Source organism: Drosophila erecta, unplaced genomic scaffold (assembly GCF_003286155.1).
Source record: "Drosophila erecta strain 14021-0224.00,06,07 unplaced genomic scaffold, DereRS2 tig00000152-arrow-arrow-pilon, whole genome shotgun sequence".
Taxonomy (NCBI): Eukaryota; Metazoa; Arthropoda; class Insecta; order Diptera; family Drosophilidae; genus Drosophila; species Drosophila erecta.
Window position 1 is genome coordinate 1,132,765 of NW_020825211.1, and position 26,617 is coordinate 1,159,381.

The 26,617-nt window shown below is 41.9% G+C and overlaps 1 protein-coding gene and 1 long non-coding RNA gene across 2 annotated transcripts in view; both read left to right on the forward strand.

Moving 5' to 3' along the window:
• The first annotated feature begins 267 nt into the window (after positions 1-267).
• LOC113564584 lies at positions 268-9,891 on the forward strand. Its single transcript, XR_003408103.1, has 2 exons — positions 268-647; positions 9,737-9,891. It is a non-coding gene; the product is annotated as an uncharacterized LOC113564584 (long non-coding RNA).
• Positions 9,892-10,073: 182 nt separating this feature from the next.
• The window catches only part of LOC6551719 (carbonic anhydrase-related protein 10), a 37,618-nt gene continuing 21,074 nt past the window's right edge, over positions 10,074-26,617 (forward strand). Inside the window, exon 1 of the mRNA XM_026982713.1 lies at positions 10,074-10,131. Coding sequence (XP_026838514.1) covers positions 10,074-10,131 — 58 coding nt within the window. The remainder of the gene's footprint in view (positions 10,132-26,617) is intronic.

Here is a 26,617-nt window from a genome sequence, read left to right on the forward strand (position 1 = left end):
GCCTCGGTTCGGCTGGCAATCGGCTTCGTTCGGCTAGTGTCCTTTCGGGCATTCGGCAGTCATTCGGGCAGGAAATTGACGAAGGGGCGCAGGCGCCGATGGCCAGTTTTGTAAACAGGAAGCGAAGGCAAGGGCCGCCGGTCTGTTCCACAGCCAACGGCAGTCCTGAAGGATCCGATTGCCAGCCGAAGGACCCTTCGGCTGCTCTGTGGCCATCGGAGCCGAGGGCCGCCTGCCAAGTCCTGGCAAGGATTCGACTTTGTTGTGGCGTCTTCCTCAGCCGCGCAACAGTTTTGTTTGAAGCGTCAACACGTGCGGTAGTCACTCGTCCTTGGTCCTGCTACCCGAATTTTGTCTGACATTTGTGAAAGGACTCGCTGACTTTCGCGTAGCGCGATCAAAATATACTCATTGCAATGTGCACGTCAGTCAGTCAGCAATCGAAGCGAATCGAATCGAATTCAACTGAATAAAGTCTCAAGAAATACGAAAAATAAGAGGAAAAAACAAAAAAACCCAATTCAGCCGATTTATTAATGATTTTTGTTGTTTTTGTTGCGTGCCGGCATTAATACAAAATAGAAAATAAACACAGAATAAAGCGAAGCAGAAGGGCAAGTCGGGCGCTGAATTAATCAAATTAAAAGGTAAAGCCAATGAAATTCCTCGACCAACTAATGAGAGGCCCCACAAAAACACAAGCACACACACATACACACAGAAAAAGCGGGGGTCTGTGTGAAAAACAAATTGCAACCGCAACCGAATCAAAGCGAAGCCAAAAAGGCACCGAATCAACGCAATTTGTGCTCATTATAATCAAGCAGGCAAAACAAACTCACATGCTTTTCAGCGTTGCCTGGTAATTTTCATTAGGCAACCTAACGCCCACTTTTCAGCTCTCGAAACATACACATGTATGTATGTATGTTGTCTATGCAGTGCAGACATTGCTATAGCGATTTTCCCAATGCCAGGAAATCGAAGACAAAGCCAAACGTTTGTTGACTAATCGTTTCTCGATTGCATTTTAAATGGGAAACTTGGAGTGGCCGGAAACGGATGTGCAGTCACCCCACAAACTCCGCCATTTTCGCAGCTCCTGCAACTGGGATTCAAATCCAAGATTTCCGCTGCGCAGAGTGTTTGTTCGATGTGAAGTGAATGTTTTAAGTGTTTCCTCTGTGCTGACATACTTTACTTTAGTTTGCTGTCAACTATTTATACGCATTTTGCATGAGTTTAGTTTGGTTTATTAATGGCATTCAAATAAATCCAACATTTGAAAATATTTTGAAAAACAAAATTCCATTTATTTGCAGTACTCGTTTTTTTTGTAAAGTTTCGTATATAGCTAAAACCCCTATCAGAAAGCATAAGTAGCTTAAATATAGATAACTTATATTTTTAAAGATTATTTCAAAATTTTATGAACTCCAGCAAATTTAGTGGCATTTATTACCTATATTTAAACAGCAAGCAGCTCATCTTTAAATAGCAATCGCTTATAATCGTAATTAATACTTAAGAGCCGTGTTTATTTGCCGTTTTAATTCGATTAGCCAGAATCAGACAAATGCATCTTGATAAGTGCCCGACACTTGAGGCTTAATTTAATAATTATGAATTATAAATGAGTGCTTTAATTACGAGTGATTGTGATAAGCGGCAGGGTCGCGAGTTTCTATGAAGGCCATCGTAATGGTTTTATTGACGCGGATTAGCTCGCTCGGCGCTATTGTAATCAATGAAAAGCGGCGGTGGAGTGGCTCTTCAGGCGAATATTTATGGCAAATATATTCCATCAAATTTTCATCAATCAAATGGCCAATTTTTGAGCAAACAACGGTCTCGTTTTCCTCACACACACATGCGAGGAGCAATTTTGGTACAACAGAAAACAAAAAAGAGAAAAATGAAAATGAAAATGAAAACAAAAACAAAAAGCAGCAACAAAAAATTTGCACAAATATTTGCCAACAATTTCGCCGAACAGCGTCGCCATCAACATCATCAGTCTGCCGACAATAAAATCAAGCTGGCAATTTATTTTGGGATTTTTTGCCATGTTTTCCATGATGCTCACACTCCGAAAATAGCCAAACGAAATCAAAACGAAATTAATAAAAAGAATTTTCATAAAAATTTGGCGCTCGCATGTAGAACTCACTGAACGGCTTCCTTCTTCCATCCGTCGAAAATGGAGCTTTTGTCTGTCGCTGGCGTCGCCAATCAAGTTGCATTCACCAAGTTGCATGCACCGTATCCTGCATCGACACAGGCTTAGAGTCCTTTGTTCTGGTTGAGCTCCTCGAAAACACAGCACTTGGATGCCATTTCTGAGCGCCAATTCACTTCAGAGCTTATTTGTAGTTTTTGGATAAGTTAATGGCTGTGAGCTGTCCGTTTTAATGGGATTTGCGTTTTGCGGTTGAACTGTGATTTTTGCCAGAAAATATGCATTAGAAATTAAGATTGGCTTCATTTGACCAACTTTCTGTGGGAGTTATTTTGTGAATTTAATGTATTTTAAATTTCAATTAAATTCAATAACCTTAGTATTAATTACAGTACATTTTTGTTAGCCTAATTTAAATGCATGTTGCATTTAGAACATTGTGCGAATTATCAAATTATTTGATATTTCATAAATAAAATATCCTTTATAATCATAAATACAACGTTCTAGCTTTTTTCACTCAGCTAAGGCTTTATTTGTTTTTATTGCGTTTTTTGTTTTCGTTGAGATTTAATGTTTATACTATAAATCAAATATTATTGCTTGCCAGAAAATTTCAACTAAAATTGCAATTTATCAAATTAAATTCTGCAGCCACAGAAGGGATCAAATTTATTTGAACAACTGCAATTGGAGTGCTTTCGATTCGACCCATTCGGCCCGCTGTGATTATTTCGGGGTAAATTACAAATGTACTTCTATGGCAAAATGGCTAAATGCCACCTTTTCCCTTCGACGCTTTTGTCCTCTTTTTGGCCATTTGCGTGTTCATGACGCAACGTTTGCGGTTGTTTATGTTTTTGAGGTCGCATATCGTGGTTGGCCAATTGTTATGCGCATTTCGTTTAATTGCACACACTCACACTCGCTTACGCACACACGCACACACACCAGGATTTTGTGGTGACATCCTCGTCGTCATCGTTATTTCGTCCATTTAGGTGTTAATATTTCAATTAGCAGTCGTTTAGGTTTACGTATCGCAAGGAATTTCCCGTAATGCTTCACGCAAGTGTTACGCCAAAAAAGCTCGTAACACACACGCCATGTGCGTTGTGGCTATATTTATTTATTTATTTACTTTATTTACTTTTTGGGAAATCGGCTTCTAGATATTTAGCTTAGTTTTACAACTCATTTGGCATTTTTGCGGCCAGGCAGTTAAGTTTGCCGATTTTATTGTGCATCATCTGGACGATCTGTGGCCAAGTGGTAAATCCAGCGTAAAATGGCCAAAAGTAAGTTGAGGCGAAGCCAACAAACTAGTTGGCTCAACTTGGCCGGAAAGCGAAGTTCTAAGGCTGCCGTCGGAAAAAGTAATTAGTTGAGAAAAATCTGTAAAAACCGAGTTGTAAAGGATTCAGTTTTGAAAGTTTAACTGTAGATTTGCTGGCAAATTTCTAGTCTTTGCAGAAAAAAAGAAAACTCTCCCAAATGAATGAAATCTCTGCATTATACCCTATGCATGCCACAAATATGTATGTAAATAATCTCGAAAAAAAGGGAAATAATCGTAATTAATCCCTAAGCAACTAAGCCCAAAACTATCCAACAAATAGGGCTCAGCAAAAACCAAATTAACAATTTATTTGCAATATACCATTGTAATCTCCCTTTGCAACTAAAAGTACGATCTCTTTAGGCCGTTCTGGGGGACAATGGTCTTCTGGTCGACTTATTTGCAAATAAATTGTTTCCAAACTGAAATAATTGCGTGCGGTGCGGGCGAACAAATAAATGCAATGAAATGAAATGCAATGCAATGGAATTATTTGATCCCTCAAGGAAATCGGCATGCATAGCCAGTGTAATATATATGCAAGTATATATACGTATAATCAACTATATATAGTAGATTTTAAAACATTTGCTTATCATTTTTATTATGAGTTGTAGGCGGCGGGGAGAGAAAAACTTTTCAATAATGAATATGCAACAGTAAATGGCCAGCGAGAGGTGGATTCACTGTGTGTGTGTTTTTTGAACATTTTAATATGCATGGCAGGGCCCGACACATTGCGAAAATGAAAAGAACAAAAGCTGGGGGCGCAGGGGCTGCATTTTCCAGGGGTGTGTGTGTGGGAATGTGGGGGCGGGAAAACCAAGCGGGGCGGGGGAAAAGAAAAACCGCCGGCGGCAACCGAAATAAATTTGTCAGCCATTGCAATATTCTTCTTCGCGGGCCGCAAATGAAACTGGAATGGAATGGAGTGGAATGGCTCTGGACCTGGTCAATAAATAAATATGCAAAAGTAAACTATATACATATATATATATATATATGGATAAATGGATATATGGATATATGGATATACGGATATATGGATATATGGATATATGGATATACATATAAATGCTCCGACTACAGCCAGCTGAAAATGCAACGCACACAAGGCTGAAATTGTGCATGAAAAATATGAAAAGACATTTTCGGTTAACGTATCAAGCACCATCCTGCCCACCAATTTTTTCGAACCTTTTGCCAAGCTGACAATAAATGTCATTTAGTTGCGGGGAAATGTGGGTCTGGAGATTCTGCAGCTGCTCAGTTGCATGGCAATGCCAATAAAATTTATTTAAAGCAAATTAAGGCTCCAATGGCCTGCGAATGATTTGTGCCCTTTCAGTTTGCAATACGAAGGACCTGCATCCTGCGTCCTGCGTCCTGCGTGCTGCGTCCAGCGGCTAATCGTACACATGCAGATATCCCTGGGAATTAAGTTCCATTTACAAGTTAAGCCCAATTGTCAGTAAACCGAAATTAAATGTTTTCAATAATTCAATTAAATTCCATTGTGGCGTCTGCTGTTTGCCCAATCATTTGAGGTCAAGAAAAAGGTCGAAATTCCATAGTTTTTATTACCCCATATATATTATATATATATGTGTATATGTGTATATGTGTATATGTATACTTATGTATATAGGTAGCTCTATGAAAAAAACATATCCGGCATATGCTGCGTAGACTTAAAGCCCAAAAAGAGCGATACATTTAAGTCTGCAACTTCGGAAAACATCTCAATTATTTATGGAATAAATGCAGCTGAATTGTGCTTTAATTCTGGGGATTTTAAATTCGTTTCCCTGGCATAAAAGCAACTTATTAAAATTCAAATAAATTGTGTGCGCCCCCAATGTGTAAATTGTGCGACAAATGCCTGAAATGCTAGATAAGTCTGCATTCAAATTGTATAATCTGCTGCCATTGTTGTGCGTCTTCGTGTGTCTTCGAGTTTCTTTTTTGCACAAAAAGTTAATTGAGAAGTGCAGTTTAATTTTTGGCCTACATGTTTTGGTGTGCGAAATAGTTCAGCAATAGTTGGCCAAATGAATTTCACTTATCGTAAGAGCCGGATCAAATGGAATGCAGAGTGTTTTGCTTTGTTTTGTTTGGATTTGTTTGGTGAAAACTGGCTATCTGACAAAATAATTTCAACGGAAAGTTGTTCAATAAAGACCTTTACTTTTAATTTGTTTTCGTTGCACTTTATGAATTTCGACTGTTGTCGATTTTCATTTTATTTATGTGTACGAGTATTCCCAACTAAAACCTTTTTTTATTTATTTGCCATTTATTTCAAATTTACAAAATTGGCTTATCTAAATATTTGTTTTCCACTCTCCTTTTGAGTTGATTTGTTTGAACGATTCTTTTCAAGTCATCTTTTTTTGGTTATTTAATGGTAGCATTATTATAGAATGAATAGTTATGCAGGTTAGAGAGACCGGATATCTTTACCATTTGATATAGGTGTTTAATTTCAATTTCCCTACTCTTCGCTGCTATTATATTTGAAATTATTGCATTTTAATCTTGGACATTGGCTTCATTAGCTTCGATCTGGCATAAACTTGATGGCCATACGCCAACTTCTCAGAGCTGGGCCAAATTTCAATTACGCCCGTGACATGACGTAAATTAAGGCTGGAACGTCTAAAAGCCCGGTCAAAACATGGGTGGCCAAAGGGGGCGGGGGCTGGGGGTGTAACGCTTGATTTGCTCTGACATAAGTGGAGGTCCTGTTTGGAGTTGTTGGACTGGCTGGTCGCCTTATTGTTACGCCTACAACGAAGCCATTCCGGCATTCCTGGCATTCAACATTCGCCATTTGCTGCTCGAGGTTTTTCCAGCCATGTCTATGTGGTCTTTTGCCTCTTTATGTGTTTGTGTGGCTCTGCCTGTGCCCGTGTGTGTGTGTGTGTGTGAGTTGGCCAACAGCGACGAGTGCATGTTAAGTGCCTTATTATCCTGTTTATGTAACCGTGCAGTTTTGTCCGGGAGAAAGAGCGGTCACATGTCCTGCTGCCGTTGTCCCGTTGTTTTCCATTTTCATGTTTTATTCAGGCCTAGTTTACAAATTGTCGCAACGGCTCCGTGGAACGTGGCTAGCACGAAATGAATATTTTGAATACAAATAACTTAAAGGCGGACGTTCAGAATAGGACTGGCACTACGAACTCGGACTCCAAATTGCTCAATTCGCCAAACAAAATGAAACGAAGAGGAAAAAAAAAAACAAAAGATGGATGGAGAACTTGTTGCCTTGTTTTTCCGCCGTCCAAAGTGGAGTTTTCGAGTAAATAATTCCGATGCCAGAATAGTTTCAAGTTCACTTTCGACTCCATGGAGCAGCTTCAAGCCAACCGAATTTTGAGGTTTCGGAAAATGTTTCTTCCTCTGCCGGCATTCTGACACTTAATTAAAGTGTCTGCTTATTACACTTTCAGGAAGCTGAAAAAGTCAAGCTCACGTTAATAAAACTAACATTTAAAATTAACTGCATTGGCAAGGGAATGGTCCGGAATGTTGGAAAAACTTTTCCCCCATTTAAAGGCAATGCAATATTTTCTGGAGGATTTTTATCACAACTCGGCTGCAAATGGTGATACAGAATTATAAAAACAAATTTTAAAGAGCTAATTACCAACGCTAGTAATCACTTTTTAACGGATTTACGGAAATTAAATTTTGGGTAATTTTCGCGTGTTTAGTAAGGGGCAAAAAAACTGATTATTTTATGACCAAAATTGGAAAAAACGGATTTTGGCAAAATGGAAATATTTTAAATGGGCATTTTAACCATAACTTGGCCAAAAATGTTCGTAAAGCTTAAAGAATAACTGTTTTGAGCAGCTAATTATCAATACTAACCATCCGTATCAATTTTTGACGGACTTAGGAAAATTAATTTTTCGGTCAATTTTCGCATATTTTGTAAGGGGTAACATCATCAAAATTTGAAAAAAATGGCAAAAAATTAGCATTCCCATTTTTGAACGCAGTTCGATTGCAAATTTAAATACGAACTCAACGATGTATAACATTCCATATTCAGACAATTATTTTTAAAGTTGTGGCCAAAAAAACGATTATTTTATTACTGAAATTCGAAAAAAATGATTTTGTCCAAAATTTAAATATTTTAAATTGGCATTTTAATCATAACTTGGCCAAAAATGATCATAAAGATGAAAGGGTTACTGTTTTGAGCAGCTTATTACCAAATCTAACCATCCCTGTCACTTTTTGACGGATTTAAAAAATTTAAATTTTTTGTCAATTTTTGCATTTTTTTTAAGGGGTAACATCATCAAAATTTGCAAAAAATGGCAAAAATTTAGCATTCCCATTTTTGAACGCAGTTCGATTGGAAATTTAAATACGAGCTCAACGAGGTATGACATTCCATATTCAGCCATTTATTTTTAAAGTTGTGGCCAAAAAACTCATTATTTTATGACCGAAATTCGAAAAAACGGATTTTCGCAAAATGGAAATATTTTAAATTGGTATTTTAATCATAACTTGGCCAAAAATGCTCATAAAGACGAAAGGGTAACTGTTTTGAGCAGCTTATTACCAAATCTAACCATCCCTGTCACTTTTTGACGGATTTAAAAAATTTAAATTTTTTGTCAATTTTTGCATTTTTTTTAAGGGGTAACATCATCAAAATTTGCAAAAAATGGCAAAAATTTAGCATTCCCATTTTTGAACGCAGTTCGATTGGAAATTTAAATACGAGCTCAACGAGGTATGACATTCCATATTCAGCCATTTATTTTTAAAGTTGTGGCCAAAAAACTCATTATCTTATGTCGCAAAATTGGAAAAAGGACTTTTGGCAAATAACATCATTATTATTAAAATTATCATTGAAATTAGAAAGAAAAAGTACAAACAAATTTAGTTCCCAGTTTTGAACGCAGTTTTATTGGAAATTTAATTACAAAATAAATGACATGTTGCACTCTATATTAAGACAATTATTTTTAAAGTTTCGGCCAAGAACGTGATTCTTTTTGGATGAACAATCAGGAAAATTAATTTTTTACCATAATTTGACACGCCTCGTTATATATTTATATCCATGTTATTCTTTGGCTATGAATATAGTATAAAATAGGATTGGAATCTGAAGAAGTTCTTTTGTTGTTCCGCAACCTCTTTGGGAAATGGAAGTTTTTATACGGAAACTCTTAATCGTTGATCGATTGCAGTCCTCACCTTTTTCCCATTCCGATTAGCAGCTGCTGTAAAGTTTTCCCCGACCAAGTTTCTAGGGGCAGCGTACTTTGCCGTACTTTTCCGTACTTTCCACCGCCCAGCCGAGTGTATTTATCATGATTTAGATCCGGACGTTGAGGAACTTCGGAGTTCGGAGTTCGGAGTTCGGAGCAGGGATACTAGGACCATCGGCATTTCTGTCTCACTCACTCGCCGCGCTCTTTTTCAAGCACTTTAGTGCAGGCTAATTACAAAAAGTGAAAACACAATTCATTTTTGCTTGTGGTTTATGCGCTTTCCTTGCTGCCACCGGCCACCGGCACGCCCACTTTTCCGCATTTTTCCATCCATCGCCGCCTTGCAGCGTTATAAAAATGTTTATGGCTGACGTTTGTTGCCATAAAAATGCGAAGTTGTCGGGGCTACCGTTGCGAATGCGATTACTTGACGACCAGAAAGGTCACTCAGCCGTGGCCATTGAAGCCATTGTTGTTCTGGTTGTTGTTTGCCGTGTCCTTGCTGCCACACCGCCCACCATCTATCACCCGCCCGCCCACTCGCGTATGTGTGTGTGTGTAGTGTATTTACGCCATTGTGTTTGTTAATAACATTTGCAGCGAGTGCATTCCATCTCTGACGTAATGCCCCCGAAGGACTAGGCCCCTCACCACGCATCCTGCGCCATTTAATGGCCAATACAAGCCCTGCCGCATACCCTATGCAATATTTAAATTCAAGCATACAATTCTACATATTTAAACCAATACAAGACAACGCAGGTTACGAGCACATCTTCTATTGCATATTACATGTATTCTTAATAAGAAGGATGATTTAAAGATATAAATTTACAGGGTACACCCTCAGTCGCAACAGCGCAGCACTCGAAGCTGCTTGTGGCCATGTTGTTCTAATTAATTTAAGTTCCTCCCGCAATCTAGGCACCGTTCACTCATTTTCCATCGCTCTTCTGGTTTTCTTTGCAGTACTTGGCCGTGCAATTACGCAGAATGCCGTTTGCCTTTTAAGTTGCATATTGTTCGGCGATCGAAGGAGGAGTGTGGCAGCAGCGCAGAGTGCAGCAGAGCGGATTGGACTGGACTGGAGTGGAGCGCGGTGGAGTGGAGGAGCGGAAAAGCGCGGAAAAGCGGAAAAACGAACGTTAAGCAGGCGTGGTGCGGTGAGGAGCGCAGAGGTGAGGTGAGGTGAGGAGAGGTGCGGTGGAGAAGAAGTGCCACTGACAGTGGCAGTAAGTTACGGGCCAAGTTTCGCCGGAGTCGCCTTGTCGCTGGCGCAACTGGCATAACTCAGAGCTGATGAAATATGGAGCTGCTGCAGGCCCTCTGCTGTACGCTGCTGCTGCTTTTGGCCCGGATGCAAGGTGAGTCCAACTCCCGAGTCCTCAGTACTCCGTCCCGTAGTCTATTTCCTCGTGGCAGCGTGACGTGTACCCTGCCATTTGGTTAATATTTGCCCGCTGTCAGCGCATCCGCTTTGATCTAGTCAAAAATTGAATAATTCGTGCCCATTGCAACCATACTACCGTCTGCGATCCTGCCCTCCTGCCAACCTGCCATTCTGCCATTCTGCCATTCTGATAGCCGCCCAACTGCCACGCCCCTTTGGGGTCAGTGTCAACCGTGTCAACGATATGCGATATGCAAATTTTCCACATCAACCTGACACGAGCTTGCATAACTTGCAACACTGCAAGTTGGGAAAACAACAAGTAGAACATGGGCATAAGCAGCGGCAACAACAACATTAATGCACTGCAAGAAAATAGTGGGCAAGCACAAGCAAAGATCTATGACTTTAAAGGAATATTTCCCAAGACTTTGGTGCCTGTAGCAATATAAAGTAATAGTGGGTATTTCATGTACCTATAAGTATGGTTCGAAAGAGCGTGTGTGGTTGTTATTGCTTGCAGCGTTGTCCTAGGCTTGCACTTTTTTCCGCAGTGCACCAACCCGCAGTCACGTCCTCCGATAAGCTTCCTGTGCACTTGAGGTTAGTTTCTGTGGTCTGGGAGTGCCACCTGCTGTCTTATCAATGCCACAGATCTGTCATCGTAAATTTAACATTAATTGCGAAGCGGTGGGCCAAAGCCGGCCCTCAGTCCCCATGGCACAGATAATGAGCAACAGAATAAATAAATAAATTGCAGCTTAAATTCGGAGAAGCCAGCCCCCAAATTACCAGAAGCGGATGCAAGTGGCCAAAAAGTTTGCACATTAATCGAGGCTACTTAGGCCAAGTTGCAAAGGAAATCAGAGGGCCATCTTCATTTGCATTTTGAAACTCAAATCGATAGATGCAAATGCGTAAAAGTTTTAACGATGTTGCGAATAAAAGAATCGCATTCCGTTTCAAATTTGATTAAATTGGAAGTCAAATGACTGGGTGGCTGCTGAATGTCAATTGGTGGTTAAACACCGAACTTGAATGCTTTGGAAATCAAATAATGCCATTTGGGCATTGACAAATCATAAATTAAAATGAGCATATAAATTACGGAACTTGTTATGCAAAACTATATTTAGCTTGGTGATTTCTCGGCCCTTAGCCATCTTTAAGATAAATATCGCTCTCTGGCTGCTCAAGAGGTGATTTAGAATTCGAGCCATTGACTATGACCTACAGACTAGCAACCGAGACTCATAAATGTTGCAGCTGCTAAATATTTACTATGAACCGACTTTAAGGCCCGCCGCAGACATACATTGGCTATATATACATATATATACATGTATATAGGTGCGCTGCATTTCATACCCGTGCGATATATAGACAACTATATAGCCGACGGCCGCACCAAAATGCAGCACGTTGAAAAAGAGGCAAGAGCGCTGGGATGGCTCAACAAAAAAAAAAATATATATATATATGTACTATAAGTATATATATAGGAAAAACGAAAATATCACGAAGATGAGGAAGACGAAAAAAATGCAAAAAACAGGAGGGAAAAAGAAATGTTCATGCAATAAATTCACGTTGAAATTTTGCAATAGTTGCGTCTGCGAGTTGCAGCAGTAAAGAGGAGAAGAGGAAGAGCGGAGCGCAGCGGCATGCGGCATGCGGCTTGAGGAAATAAAAAGGGGGAGGGTGGTGGGTGGTGGGTGGTGGTAGGCGAGGACCCCTTAAACCCAGTCAGCCCCCTAAAAATAAAACCCCCATCCGACTTTGAGTTGAGTGGTTCCTGCTGCTGCTTAATTTTGCAGCACCTCCTGTGCTTAAGTAAACTTTTCCATCCTTGCGGGAGGGGGCGTGGGGTCAGGTGCCCAAAAGGGGGCGATGGGTGGTGGGTGGTGGGTGGATTGGCGGCTGGGCGAACTCGGCTGGCCAGCGATAAGCAGGCCGCTCTCTGCACAATTTTTGTTTGCCCCATTCGATTAAACTAAACATAAATTTCATGGACGATAAATCAGCCGTGAGCGCTGGGACAGTTGCACCTGCAGCTTGCAACCTGCCCCCTGGAAAAAGGTTGGTAGCTTAGCCCATGTCCCCCCATCCCCCTTACCCACTGGCACGTGTGGGAAATCAAAAGAGTGCGGCCAGACAGGCAGAAAGAGATGGCATCTGCTGCAGTTGCAGCTGCCCCTCAAGGCTTAATAAATTAATTCGCTCTCAGCGAGATGTATCTAAATAACACCCTTCATTATGCAATTTACTGAGCTTAAGCACCCTGTGCGACTTTCTTGCTTTTCCGAAAATCAAATGGCAAACGCGAAATTGAAAGAACAATTTTCCAAAATGATTTTTGCCTAGGTCACAGCTGCCGCTGTCGGTTCGTGTCGGAAATAAACAAAATTCCAAAGTGGCAACAACTGCCAGCCAAAGTTGAATGCCCGCTACAGTGCGTTGCGGCAGTGTAAGGCGGTGTTTGACTTTGCAATCAAAAGGATGTTGTAGAAATGTGGTCAAGCTATAAGAACTAATGACTAAAGAAAAGCCACACTTCCTAAATCTTTAATAATACTATAACTATTTTCTTAACAATTTATTTATTACATGCAAGACTCGAAGCAAATGGTGCAAGTGTCTATGTAATAATTTCTATATATAATTTCTATAGTATTTAAAGGTTACCTCATCTGTTACCAATTTTGAAGTGGCTACTGAGCCGCTTTTAACCCTGAAAAAGTTGCCTTGAAAGTTATGACTCAATGCCGCCTTTGCTTACTATAACTTATTGTCGCTCGACTATAAATATAAGCAACACAGAATAGTTGCTTCTTTTAGTGCAGCTTACCTGGTCTTTTTTGGCTTACTCTCTAGTCCTATAAATTTGTGCTCTTTTTTGGGAGTCTGGCTTACCAGTCGGCTACGTAATGTGGCACGTAGCAGGCAGGGGAATGGATCTTCGGTCATTCAGAGGGGGTGGTGGAGCTGGAATGGGGGTAGGCTCCAAAGTTTGTTAGCTCCTGTGCAATGGCTGTAGCAACAACAACAGCAACAGCAACAGCAACAACGACGATATTGCTACCTCTGTTTCTCTGTGAGTGTGTGTGTTAATGCTAAATTAAGTTGCTGCACGTCGAAACATATACGTTGCTCTCTACGTATGTATGTGTGTGTGTGAGGGTGTGTGGGTGTGCGAGTGTGTCTGGGAGAGGTTGCTTTTTCGGAAAATGGGAAAATCGTTGGGTGGCTCTGGCTTGTATGCTCGACCGCCGGCAGGCTGTAATCCCAAAAACATTAAACTGGCCGCGTCAGGACATTGATTTTCGCTTTTGCCCAATATTTAGCCAGCTCTGCTCCTTATCTGTGCATGGTAAGCTTCTCCTCCACACATATAATCTATATATACGGACTTATGTGTGTGTACTGTATGTGGGAATGGTGCTGATTCTTTTTCATCTCCATTCTGCTTTTGTGCAAATGAAAATTCAATTTGAAATGGAAATTATACTTTTTCTTCGCTTATTTTCGCATTGTTATACTTGTTGTTGCTTGTTTGTTATTCTCTCCCAGCCAGTGGTTCCTGTTTTTTGGCCTTACTTCAGATTTCTCTGATTTTTTAGTGTGTGTGTGTGTGTGTGTGTGTTGCATTTGAAAATCGTTTTGATTTGCTGTTTGCCAGTGTGTGTGTGTTGTGCTGAGCAGACTTTCAAATAGTAGATGGAAATATGATTGCAAAATGTTCTACACGGTGGGAAACGCTTCGAAAGCAATCGAATATTCAACTGTTATAATTTTTCTTGATTTTCCCGTACAGTTCTATGCTCTCAAGAAGTCCAGATTCTGCAAAACCAAAATCAAATTTATGTAGCATACTTCCGTGGGCTTCGTATGCGCAATATTACGTAGCCGCCGTGTAGGTAACTAAAAACCATATTTACATGATTTGATTGTAATTGTTTGGTAATTATTATAGCGTTTTTTAGCGTTGATAGCGCGTAAGAAATATTTTCTCGTTGTGTGCACTGCTCCTTTTATCCTTTAAGCTTTTTTTAATAGTGTGTAGGAGTTCCAAAAAATTCTTCTCGTTGTGGCAATTCAATTGCTGCCCAAACAATGTCCAGATATGCCTCTTCACTTTCGAAATTGTTTATTTATTGAGTTAATCAGGGAGTGTGTGGGGGTATGGGCTGAATGTGCTGGTGATGGTTGAGTGGGTGGTGACTGCTCATGCATGACCAATAATCCTTGGAATGGAGACATAAAACAATGGCCGACGAGCATAACATAATTTCCAGCACTTAACCATGGCCAACTGCTGAACTGTTGAACCCCGTCGCCAGCCCCTTTCCACACCCTTTCCATCCCCTTTTTCCACCAATTGGTGACATTTTCCACCCCCTCGAACCAACCCACCTCCCCTTTGTCCTCTCATCCGGTTTTTGGACTCGGTCGAAGTCCAAGCGGGTCATGCATTTTTCCGCTTCGCTTGTTTTCAAACTGATTTCAATCTGTTTCTGCTGTCTTTCGATCTTCCTTCCTTCCGACTTTTCCGGCTCCAACCAACACCGCCCACCCCCCCGCGGGACCACACCCCCTCCTTGCCGTTTTTCTCCTTTTGTTTCATTGTTGCCGAAAAGTCGTTGTTTTTCTGCTTCTGTTGTTACTGTCGCTTGGCCAGTCGGTCATCATCATCAGCCTCATCGTTGGCATTTTGCTTTCAATTTGTGGCCAGAATTGAAAGAGAAAACAACCCTTCAAGACGACCTGCCCCCTGCCGCTGCCCCTGTCCTCTGACCTCTGACCTACCGCCGCCTCCTACTGCTTGTCCACAAATCGCTAAAGTTGCCACGCCTTGCGCGCTAATGAAAAGCCACTGCCAGTTGTTGCCCACGGATGGCATTTCGTTTTTTCAGAGGCATTGTGCTGTGGAGTTGGCTAAGAATAATCCATTGTAAAGCGTTTCAGGTATATTGCCAATATTAAGTACTGCATTTAGTGATTGTTGAACAATGATCCCCTCTTCAGTTTCTGCGAGCCAGCAAGTTATTTGATCTGAAAATCTAAGTTTTTGTAATTTAGTAACTATAATCAACAATATCATTCCATAGCCCACGATCACCACACACATTTAGCCCATTAGGACTTTACTTCAAGGGAGTTTGCTCATTCCTATGCTTTCTTCATCATTTGGTATTTTTTTTATTCGGGTTGAACAATGAAAATTAGCAGGAGAAATAATCAAGTGCAGTTTTAATTTGCACAATGCCCCAGCTCTCCGTAGCTTTTCCAACTCTCCCCCTGGGCTTTTCTCTGCCATTTCGCCGCTCGCCATTTCCCTCCCGCTTTCCCCAGTTTTTCCCCAGTTTTTCCCCAGTTTTTCCTATAGTTTTTCCCATTTCCCCGCGGAGCCAGCGTCATCTTCTCGTGCCGAAACAAAGGCATCGCAGAGACAAAGACCCGCCAGGACGCTTCTTTCTTTCTCTTCTTGGCGCTTTTATTTCCATTTTTTTTTTTTTTTTTTGCTTCTTCTTTAACCCCACACTGCCCCGGAATTTCGCTTCTTTTTTTTCAGCTGTCTTTCTGTTTTGGGTCCAGTGCGGTCACAAATAATTGGCCCGATGCCGCTTTGACGTTTAAATTTTATTGAATGGCAGCTGCAATTGGCAGTTGGCAGTTTGCTGGCCGAGAGTTTCCAGTTGAGTTCTAAGCTCGCTTAATTGTTCCCAATGGTTGGAACAATGGCATGGCAACAATGCTCGCCGGAAGTGGGCGGTTGTGCGGCGTGGGGGGGCGTGGCTCTGAAGCCTGCATAATTCTTTTACGCCTCATCGATGGAAAAAGAGGTTAAAGCGGGAGGTAGAGTGTGCAGAGCAATGAGCGAGCCCTGAAAAACTTGGCTAATAAATGATCCCGGCCAGACATAATAATTTTCCCAACTCCCCATTAGCCTGCACTTGTGTGTGTGTGTGTGTGTGTGAGGCATGGTATGTGTGGCGCCCACACACACACACACAAACACACATGTGCATTATTCACGCCTCATTTGGCCTTTGCCTTGGGCCTCGGGGCTAATTTGCCTTGAAAAGTGCGACAGCATTTTACGCTTAATTTGGCATTGATAACATTTCGCCCAAGACACCTGTTGTATACGTGTGTGTGCCACTGTCGATTTGTGTGGGTTCTTAGGCATTAGTATGCGTGTGTGTGACCCTAAAAGCGGCCTACACATCTTTCAACTCACAGTCAAGCTCACAAAAGCACTTCAGTGGAAAAATGCTGAAAAACAGCAACAACAATCATAACAATAATCATAACAAAATGCGAGAGACAGTCTGAAGTGGCTCCCCTGTACAGTAACCCCTCGTCATTTAACGACCCTAAGCAATTCCGTCGTAACAGCACAGTGGCACAAAGGAAAGCAGTATGCAAATCTTTGAAATTCTTTATTTTGTTGGTGGTATATGTCTAAAAATAATGAAGCATGCTAAATAATACATTAAAAGCTTAAATTATAGCTTAGCTAAAATTATACCACAAATTAAAATGTGTTAAATAGGTAATGCATTGTTTTTTTTTTTACAATTTTATAAGTTGTTTACTTAGCTGTCAGCCCACTGTGCATAGAATATGGAATCTGGCATGCTGACATTGATACCTCGCCAGTGCGTGCTGCTAAAATTTTATGATGTGGGCCAGGCGCACTTACCAGGCGCCCAAAACCCCCTGGATTTTCCACACCCCCCCCCTCGCGAAGCTTTCCCCCGGGAAATGGGCCGCCCAGGTGACGGCAAATTGATGCTGTTATTGTCAACGGGCGACGCTTTCTCCTTGGTTGGTCCTTCGTCCTTAGCGGGAGGGAAAGTGCCAAAATGCCAAACGCTGTCAACTGTCATTTGGGGCCTTCCTTATAGACGTCCCTTACGGAATTTCCGAATTTCCACATTTCCACATTTCCACTGTGTCATGTCAGGCGGCCATAATCATTGACATTCATACATAATGGACTCATTGATATTCGTGGGCAACAACAAAAGGTCAAGTGGCTTTGCCCCGCCCACTGTGCCCCACTCCAACTATACGCCCAAACGGCGACTTTATTGTTGTTCTCTCGTTGGGGTCATAACGGTAATTGCCAACAAAACGAGTGATTAACCTGACAATACGCTCGCACGCACACATGGCGGTCCATCTGCACCAGCGGCCCACCACGCCCACCACCCGCCGCCCGTGGCCCTTTGACCTTGCCCATGGGCAGGCCCGCCCTTCTCAGTTCTCCAACCCAAATGCACTTGCATCCCATGTGTGTGTGTGTGCGTGTGTGCGGGAATGTGTGACTTTGACACGACACACTGGCACACAATGGCATAAAGCGGGAAAAGCGGTGGGAAAGCTAGAGAGGAAAAGTCCTGGCAGGTCAAACACGAGTGCCAAGCCAAGTCAACTCAAGGGGACAAATTTCAGCGCATGTAGCTGGTCATGGAGCGAGCATTTAAACCGACCATTAAATAAGGCTGCTGCCCATAAAAATATACCCACAAAGCGAGCTGGAAAAACCGCAGACTAACCGGAAAAATTAGTGCTACAAGCAACGCACATTAAAGTAAAGTAAAAATTACATTTACCATCAAGTGCGTTCGCTGAAATTGTATTATCTAAGCAAATCATTAAGGAAAAGAAGTGAGTTTAAATGTATCCTAAAGTGCAAAAAATGAGAATTCCTACAGAAATACCAACATAAACAAATTCAAATTTCATTTATTGTGGCTGTAAAAAATGCATGCTCTCACTTTTTTTATTTTTGCAGCTGAATTTGAATTTAAATCTTGTATTTATGCAATTGTATCTCAGCATTAGTGCTTTCTGCTGGCCGAGTTCCTGCCAGTTGGTTTCCATTTGCAGGCCAATTACGATTTGTTAGGGCCATCATTTATGCAGCATTATGCTGCATTATTAACCGATTCAATTATTAAGTGAACAGTACTGCAGTCGGCCATCGGCCGTGCCATTAATTATTCGTGGTGTGTGGAAATAAAAACGATTTGCCCCTTAATTGCCGGCTGAGTTTCACTCGCTTTTCCTCACCTGTCGACGCGCTTCCTTGCTTTTCCCTGCTTTTCCCCGCTTTTCCAGCGCTCCATTTCAAATGTCCGTGAGGCGAGCAAGCAAATCACTCAAAGGGGATCAGCAAAGGCTCGCTTTGATTTCCCGACCCAACAAATTATTGAGCAGACAGCCGGAGGGATGGAGGTCTTGGGGGGCTTGGAAAAAAGCTTGGGAAATCAGGCGAAGGGGGAAGAAAAATCAGGGGTAAAGCGACTGAGATTGGCAGGCGATTGAAAGAAGTCGGACAAAACAAAAAGAAAAGAAAGGAAAGGAAAGGAACGGAAAAGAGAAGAAAAACAAAACACAAACAACTAAAACTAAGTTTGCACTCTCTCTTTGGGTTTTCCAGATTGGCCGAAAATGTGTTGAAGAAAATTCGGCAGAAAACTATTTTTAAAATATTTAAAGCGGTTAAAGGTTCCGGTTTTATTGGCTAGCTTACCAAATTGGATAAACATGCAGATTTTCGACCAATTTGTTGAAGCTTTCATGAGCTGCTTTATTTTGTCCATTTTATGTTTTCCCACAATTCTCTGCATAGGATATTTAAAAAGAGCGCATTTCTGTGCATTTTTTTGTTTGTATAGACCAAATTAATTTTTGGATTACATTCTGGCCAGGTGATATCTTAGTATTTTCTGAGAACTTTTGCCCTGAAAAGTTTGCATTGCCATATTTTTCGGAAAGTTCATAGGTTGTAAAACCATCTTACTCGTATCAACATCTTATCGTTGTGTGTATCCACATTTTCCATGGGATTCCTTGAATTTAATTTTCTCCGGGTGGGCGAGCATAAGCGAAACCAAAATGCAAATGAAATTCGTTTATTTAATTTGGGCTACCTAATTTGGCAGCCGTTTGACAAAAAACCAACTCGCTTTGCCATTTTTCTTTGGCCATGCAACATGCAGTTGCAGGTGCAGTGGCATGCGTGACGAGAGCTGGAGTCAAAGTTTTCCTCATTTCCAGCCCCTCAGACGAACGTGCAACTTTGTGGCTTTTCAACGCCTTGGACCTCTAAATCTGCCGCCCATTTCCCAATTTTCCCTGTGTGTGTCTGTGTGTGTGTGTCTTTGAAGCAGTTAGAGGCTAAATTAAAATTACAACTTTTCGACTGCACGTTGACGATGTTGCTGCTTTGCGTGTGCCCCCAAAAAGACAGAAGAAAAAGGGCAAAAACAAAAAAAGGAAAAATAAAAGAGAGAGCAGGCGAAAGGTTGCCTAATAAAATTGGCCCAAGTACGTTTTGTAAAAATGCCAAAAATTTGCTTGAGAAAATTTCTAACTTCCGGCACGAACGAAGTCGAGATGTTGTAGTATTTGTAGACGTTTCCGTGTTTGTTTGGTAAGATTCGCATGCAAAACATGTGTAATATTGAAGCATCGACTGACCAACGAAAAAAAAGGGTTGGGTATTTTTCCTCCCAGCTTTTCCTTTGGCTTTTCCTTCGGCCAAGTGTGGACGTGCCAACGTCATCGTCATTGGCCACTTTGGTCAAGTCTTTTTAGTGTCTTATTTTTTTCTGGTTTTTTGCCTCCTGGCCAAGATATGCTTGGCTGGTCAAATTTAATAGCAATGCGATTTGATTTTCAAGTGTCTTCAGTGCCTCTGATTCTTGGATTCTGAATCCGATTGCAAAGGCGATTCTGTTGTAAATGCACAAAAAGTGATGACAAGCCAGTCCCCAAACAAAACGAAATTAAAGGCTAAGGAATCCCCGAACTCAAATTGCCCATCGCAGATAGCAATCATATTTTAGAATTATTTTTTAATATTTCACATAGCTACCTATAGCCTTACTTTTGCCTTAACCTTTAAGCCCACATTTAATTCCCACAACGTGGAGCCCAAACTTGCAGCAACTCATCGGTTATTTATACAGGTCCCAACCGCCTTTGCGCAACATAAATAAGCCACAAGGTCGTGGCTTTGGCCAACACACAATCACACGCCGATGGAATGGCAAAAAATTGGCATAATTTCCATTGGCTCGGCAACAAATCAAGAGTGCTCAAGGTGCTGCGGCCGCATTAGCGCCACCTGTATGCGCTTACTATAGATGAACTAGCAGACGCTTTCCTTTTCCTTTCTGCCGGAAAATACGAAATGTAATTTTCAGCGGGCTGGCTGAAAAATCAGCAGACATCGATTTCTTGGGTAGCAAACCAAACGGAGTGAAACTGAAACGAAAATAAATGCCAATGGCTCATTTATCATGGCCAACACATGCATACACATACACACGCACACACGCACCACTGGCTTACACACACCAGCACACATGCACACGTATACAGTTGCCCCTTTAGGCCCTTGAAAATGGTAGCATACTTTGCAGCGTTTGCCGCAGGAAAAACCTCGAAGAAAAATGTGACGCGCGGCTAATGAAGAATGTGTGTACTTCGCCGACGCTGCGGGAAACTTTGCACCACCACACTGACACCACCCACTGAACCACCCAACCACCCAACCACAAAGGGCCACCCTTAACCCTTAACCCCTTGCCGCCCTAAACCATTTAAGCACCCCGTCCCTGGCGTAATGATGATTTCGAAAGAATTGCAAATGTTTGGCCAACAGTTTGTGGGTCTCCCGTTGGGAGATATTCAAGGTCTCCCCGCAAAAAACCCCCTTTTTCATCCATTCCACACTCGCTGTTTATTCACATTCGTTTTTATTTTTCGCTTCTGGGTGTGAGGAATGAAAGTTAACTGCATTATGAGTGGCCGCCCCTCAAGGTGAAAGGAAAATCCGATTGCAGTGCAAAGTGAAAATTCATTCGGAAAACATTAGCTTAAATCGAAGCGATGGCCTGTGTGTGAAATGTAATTTGAATACCCACACAGCAAGTGAATAATAATTCCAGTTCACCGTGAAAGCGCTGCAACACTTGCTTAAAACTCAGAGAATATCATATTATATATGCGCCATATTTGTATTACCCAAAATGCAATGTTCGAAATCTAAGAGCGAATTCACGAGGTCATTTCTAATCCTGCGGGTTTTCTTTGCCTTTGTGAACACTCACTTGCAAGGCGACTGTAAAGAATTCAAATGTATACACCCAGCTTGGATCCTTCAGCGGTCGAGTCCTCGAGAGTCCTGCTTCAATACGCTTGAGTGTCTGAACCAAAGTTGGGGATAATAAAGGATAAGTACTGGTAGAGAAGATGTCCTGGAACGGTGAAGAAAATTTGTACTGCTGGGTCCGTAACGTAGCTGCTTTAATCGACATATTTTATTTATTTCAAAGTGTGAGAAATTAAGTTTAACTCATTTTTTCAGAGCTTGTAGAGGGGTGAAGCCAAAGTTAATTTGGATTTTTGACAGATTCTTGTTATGCCCACCAAAATTATGCATTTTAGTTACGGGCATATTTTGTTTTTAATTTGTTTAATCCATACCTGGTTTCATTAGTTGAAGAAACCGTAGAAAGTACCGATTTCAGTTACCCTGCACGAATTTGAAGCCGCAACACGCTCACTGCCCATTTTAAATGGCAACAGCCGAAAAGTGAACAGCAATTGGCAGCAGCCACCAATTCAGGAGAGGCTTCACAAAATGGAAACAGAAGTGCTGTGAAGGGGTTGGGGGTTGGAGAGGCTGGTGGAGAAAGCAGAAGAGCAGCTAGTGAAAGTAGCAATTGGGGGCAACAATGGAGAGTGGGGCATGGGGCATGGGGCGTGCTTGAAGTTTGTGCACCCAGTTCCACTTAGACTAATTAACTGCGCCGTCACTTGGCTGCTGCTGTGCTGCCCTTTCTTCCTGTCCGTCCGTCCCGCTGTCCGCTTGTCCGCTTGTCCGTTCGTTCTTCTGTCCGTCCGTCGGAATTTCCGGCTATCAAAAGTGCACCAGGGCAAAAATGTTGCAAAAATTCTGGTTGAGCCTAGCTTTCAGTTTTCTTCTCCTGGGAATTGGGCGAGTTAAGGCGTGCGGCTTACATTGGGCCTTAAATACAAAAAGGAATGAAATAGCAAATATACATTAATTATTATTGTTGCTTAAAGGTTCATTCAAATTGTGTACTCCTAAAATGAGCAAGAAACGTGATTTTTTATATAGTTTTATTACTGCAGCTAGTATAATTAAAAAAGAAAAATAACTAAAAAATACTTCTATATCGGTGCATATTTCCTTGTAGGATTTTCACTTTGTCAGCCGAAATGAAAGCAATAGAGTAAGAGGCTCTTCGACAGAGTTAGCTGCTACTTTCTCCTGGTACTTTCTCCCCATAGATTTTCGCCCTGCTGATGCTGCGGTCATCCGGTCACTCAGCGTTGCAGCTGCAAGTGAAGCCGGAGACAGTCGAGCAACATCATTAAAAGTCCGGGAAAGTGGGGACGTTGGGAAAATGACACCAGAAATGAACACGCTTAACTTTTCACTGCTTGCTCTTTTGCTGGCTATTTGGCAGTGGCAATTTGAGTGCCTTTTCCACCTACCAGAAGTTGGGGCCTGGATCGTTTTTGGGGAGTTACTGCTATATCCACAGATTTCGGGGCACATCTATGGATGCAGGCGCCCCCAAGTATGCAGCACAACATTTTTAGGCAGGCAGGCAGGTAGCAGCAGCAGCTTCATTTTCCAGGGGATTTTCATTGTCCTTTCCCCGTGTGGTTGTGTCTGTGTTGTTGTTGTGTAACCCAAATGAGTAGAATGTGTAAAAGGCAACTTGACAATAATGAGTGCACCAGCAGTAACAGCGGCAGCAACAAACTCTTGCCGAAGTTTGAGTGCAAGAAAGGTGGGCAGAATGAGGAGGTCCTGGGGCGGCAGGATGCCAAGTTACTGCTCTCGGAAGCAAACAAGCAATGTCAGTCAGTTGTTCAGCTATTTTTGGGCACTGGCAAAATTAATCGGTAAGTTTAGTACTGCAAAAATTAAAATAACAATTATGAAAGAAACACTGCTGAAAGACACCAAATATTCAGGAATATTTTTGGCTTAAATTTTCGTTATTTCCCATATATTGAGACTTATCTCTTCACCTCTGTTTGCAACCAACATTTTCCTCTGTAACCAAAGGCAACAAATCAGTGTCAGTGAAAATTTACGCTTAAGCCTGACAGTCTCCCCTTTTTTCTCTCTTTTTCTAGGTCTCTCTCTTTCTTTCTAGTGGTGAATGCAAAACTTTTGCTAATAGTTAAGTGCAACCATTTTTGGCTATTTATTTTCCCTAAGCTTTTCTTCGTCTGAGGTGCGTTTTCTTTGGCCGCTGTTAGTTTCTGTTTTTTTTTTTGGCGGACGTTTGCTTTGTTTATTTTGTGGGCTTAGCGAATGAGAAACTCTGGCGGAGAACAGATCCCCAAAGACTAAGCCTCGCCACCTGTTGCCAAATGCAAGTCCCATTCCTCCCAATTTCTCGCAGTTTCCCATGCAACTACAACTTTCTTTCACCAGCACACGCTCACACACACACGCACACGTATGCAGAGGAACCCCCGGAAAAGCCAAGCTCACAAAAAATGCAAAGCCAAAGTGACTGCGGTTCCTGTCTGCAATACTTGCTTGTCCCTCGGAAAACTGGGGGGGGCAAAATGGGGCTGGAAAAGTGGGGCGAAGCGCGGTACGGTTACAAATGCACGTAACATCTGAGTGCACGAAAAGCTGAGCCCAGCTCGATTTAGCTGAGTCGATTCCGTTTTTGATACCCTATTTTTGGGTGTCTACAAATACGTTTACCAACACTGAATTCAATAAAAATGATGCGAATATTTCAAATCGTTTATCACCTAGAAAGTAACCATAAAACGTATCATAGTGTGGCATCAAATATTCATAATATATATGTATCTATAGTTTATAGTTTATAGTCTGTAGTTTCAGTTCATTAAACTACTTTTATATGGATATTGATTTCTACTCAAGGGTATTTTCCAAGTCGTTCATTTCAAAGCACACATTTTTTCGTCGAAGTTGCTTTCGTGTTCGGTTATTGTTACTATTGCCGTTGTCGTCGCTGGTGACTTTTTGACTTTCTGGCGCGCCTATTGGCAGTTTGAATAGTGACAAAAGTGGAAAGAAGCAGCAAAGTGGTGAAATCAAGGGGTAACGAAATGAGCTTACAAAGTTTTCGTTTTTTTCGTCTAGTTCTCTGTCTTTTTTTTTTTTTGACAGGTGTTTTGCGTGCCATTTGTTTCCAACACACACATACACACTTTCAAAAGGTGCAGGTGTCACTTGGAAGCGGAAAAAAAAAGAAAAAGTCAAAACAGGCATTTCATGAGGCCCAGGAAAAAATACAAAAAAAAAGAGAAATGAACTCTGATTTGTTTTTCTTGGTGTGGATGCGTTTTCTTTTCCAAGGTTTGTACTAGTTTCCACAAATTGTGCCAAAAAAGTAAGAAAGTCAACGGCTTTGGGTCACAATGTTTTTAAGTTTACTCTTAAGTTTATAATGTTCAATTTATGGTGTAAAACTATGGCAAGACAACAGTTGAACGCATTTTTCGCCAATCGTTTTCGCTCCCTTCTCAGCATTTCTGGTAGCAATCCAGGTCGTTTTTTACCATGGAAAAACGGCCTCTAAACGGCGTCCGATTGATGTTTGATTATGGCCGCACCCCTCGCAGTTGGTATATGCCCCATGGCCCCATAACCCCCATAGAAACCCAACGAAAGTCGACCCCTCGCATTGTGCAAATGCACTTAAAGCGCAAATGGAAATCGACAAAGCAACAAACAGACGAACAACGTTGACTGGCCGCATTAAATTTTAGTACTGTGTACGTAATTGAAATGGCATTTACCATTAGCCAGGCGAAGGGCAATGGGAGTGGCAGCTGAAGGGGGGTCAGAGGTTACGGGGGCGTAGCAAGGCGTGGCAGCGGACAGGATATGGACAAACGGACACACAAAAGCAAAAACCGAGTCGACAAAACTTAATAAAAATCAAAGAACGAGGTGTGGCTCTGTTGTGCGAGGCCGGGGGGGTTGGTGGGGCACAGCCAGAAAGGGGTGGCAAGTGGGGGCAAGTGGGTGGCGGTGGAGGGGGGCGGCAAATGGAAATGGTTACTTGAGCTCGGGAGCAAGGCAAGCCAAACCAAACTGAACGGAACTAAAAACTGAAATCGTAGCGATAGAAATTAAAAGCCAAAGCTGGACACAAAAACAGAGGCAGAGGCGTGTAAGCTCAGTTGTGGGAGGGGCATTAAATGCCCGGACGGTGGTGGGGTGGGCAAAGTGGGTGGGGCAGGGTCGCCTGACGAGCGAACGACATTGATTGAAAGCTTTCACTTGCTTGCGCTTTTAAAAACGGAACCACCGTTCCATGTTCCTTCAGATCTCTCTGTCTCACTCTCTCACTCTCTCGCTCTGACCAACACTCCCCAGCCCGTTTTCCCCCATATCCTTCGAGTTTTTGCTCCTGATTTCAGTGAACACGCCTTGGGCTATTTGCATATTACTATTCAGCTCCTGTCCGCTTTGCCTTGGTTCATAAAAATCAAATGAATTAGAAGCGGTGGGAATGGAAAGTGTGCGATAGTCCGGACATTTGGTACAATCAATTAAAATACAAATGAACTATTCCTTTTGAATATGCACACAGGCATTTAAGCAAATACCCCAATCATTACATATTGATCTGCATTATTACACAGCTTGTATTAAAAAGTTAGCAGTGCGTATGCGTGATATCTTTGTGATTGTTTTCGGCAACGGTACGTATACTTTATATTTCCTTGGAGAGTATAAATTAATTGCATCAGAATGCGTAAGATAATTCCGTGGAAAAAAAAGGACCAATTCAATTATTCACACGAATCACAGCCCCACGTAAACATGTGGGTAATTTATAGAAACCCTGTCGCCTTTTACATGTTCATTATATCACTCGTCATTTAATTTCACGTTGTGGACATATCCTTTTGGTTCAATCTGTTGTGTTGACACTTGTTTTTGGGGCCGCTCAGTATTTGGGGTACATTTTGCATATGTCTCAAAAACTGGGAGTGCTAGCCGCTTGGCGGACGGTGTATTATGATAGTGATAGATATAATCAAGTTGGGCAAACATCAACAAAATATTAACTTACCCGCGGGCAGAGTTTTGCACGCCGATGTCCCGATGACCCGATGTCCTGATATCCTCGTGTCCCTCACACACGTCGTGCTTACATACATGTATATGTGCCTTTGCCTACAACTACAACTACCACAAATGGGCTCCTGCTCCTGGCAACAACAACAACAACAACAAAAACAATCAGCTAAAATGGCAAAAAGGCAAAAAAGCCGCGACAGCGTGACTAAAACGCGCACGTCAATCCTTTTTCCCCTATATATATTTCCTCCGCACTCCCCTCACCCATTACCACACCCCTTTGTCCTTTCACAATTGTTGTTGTTATTGTTTA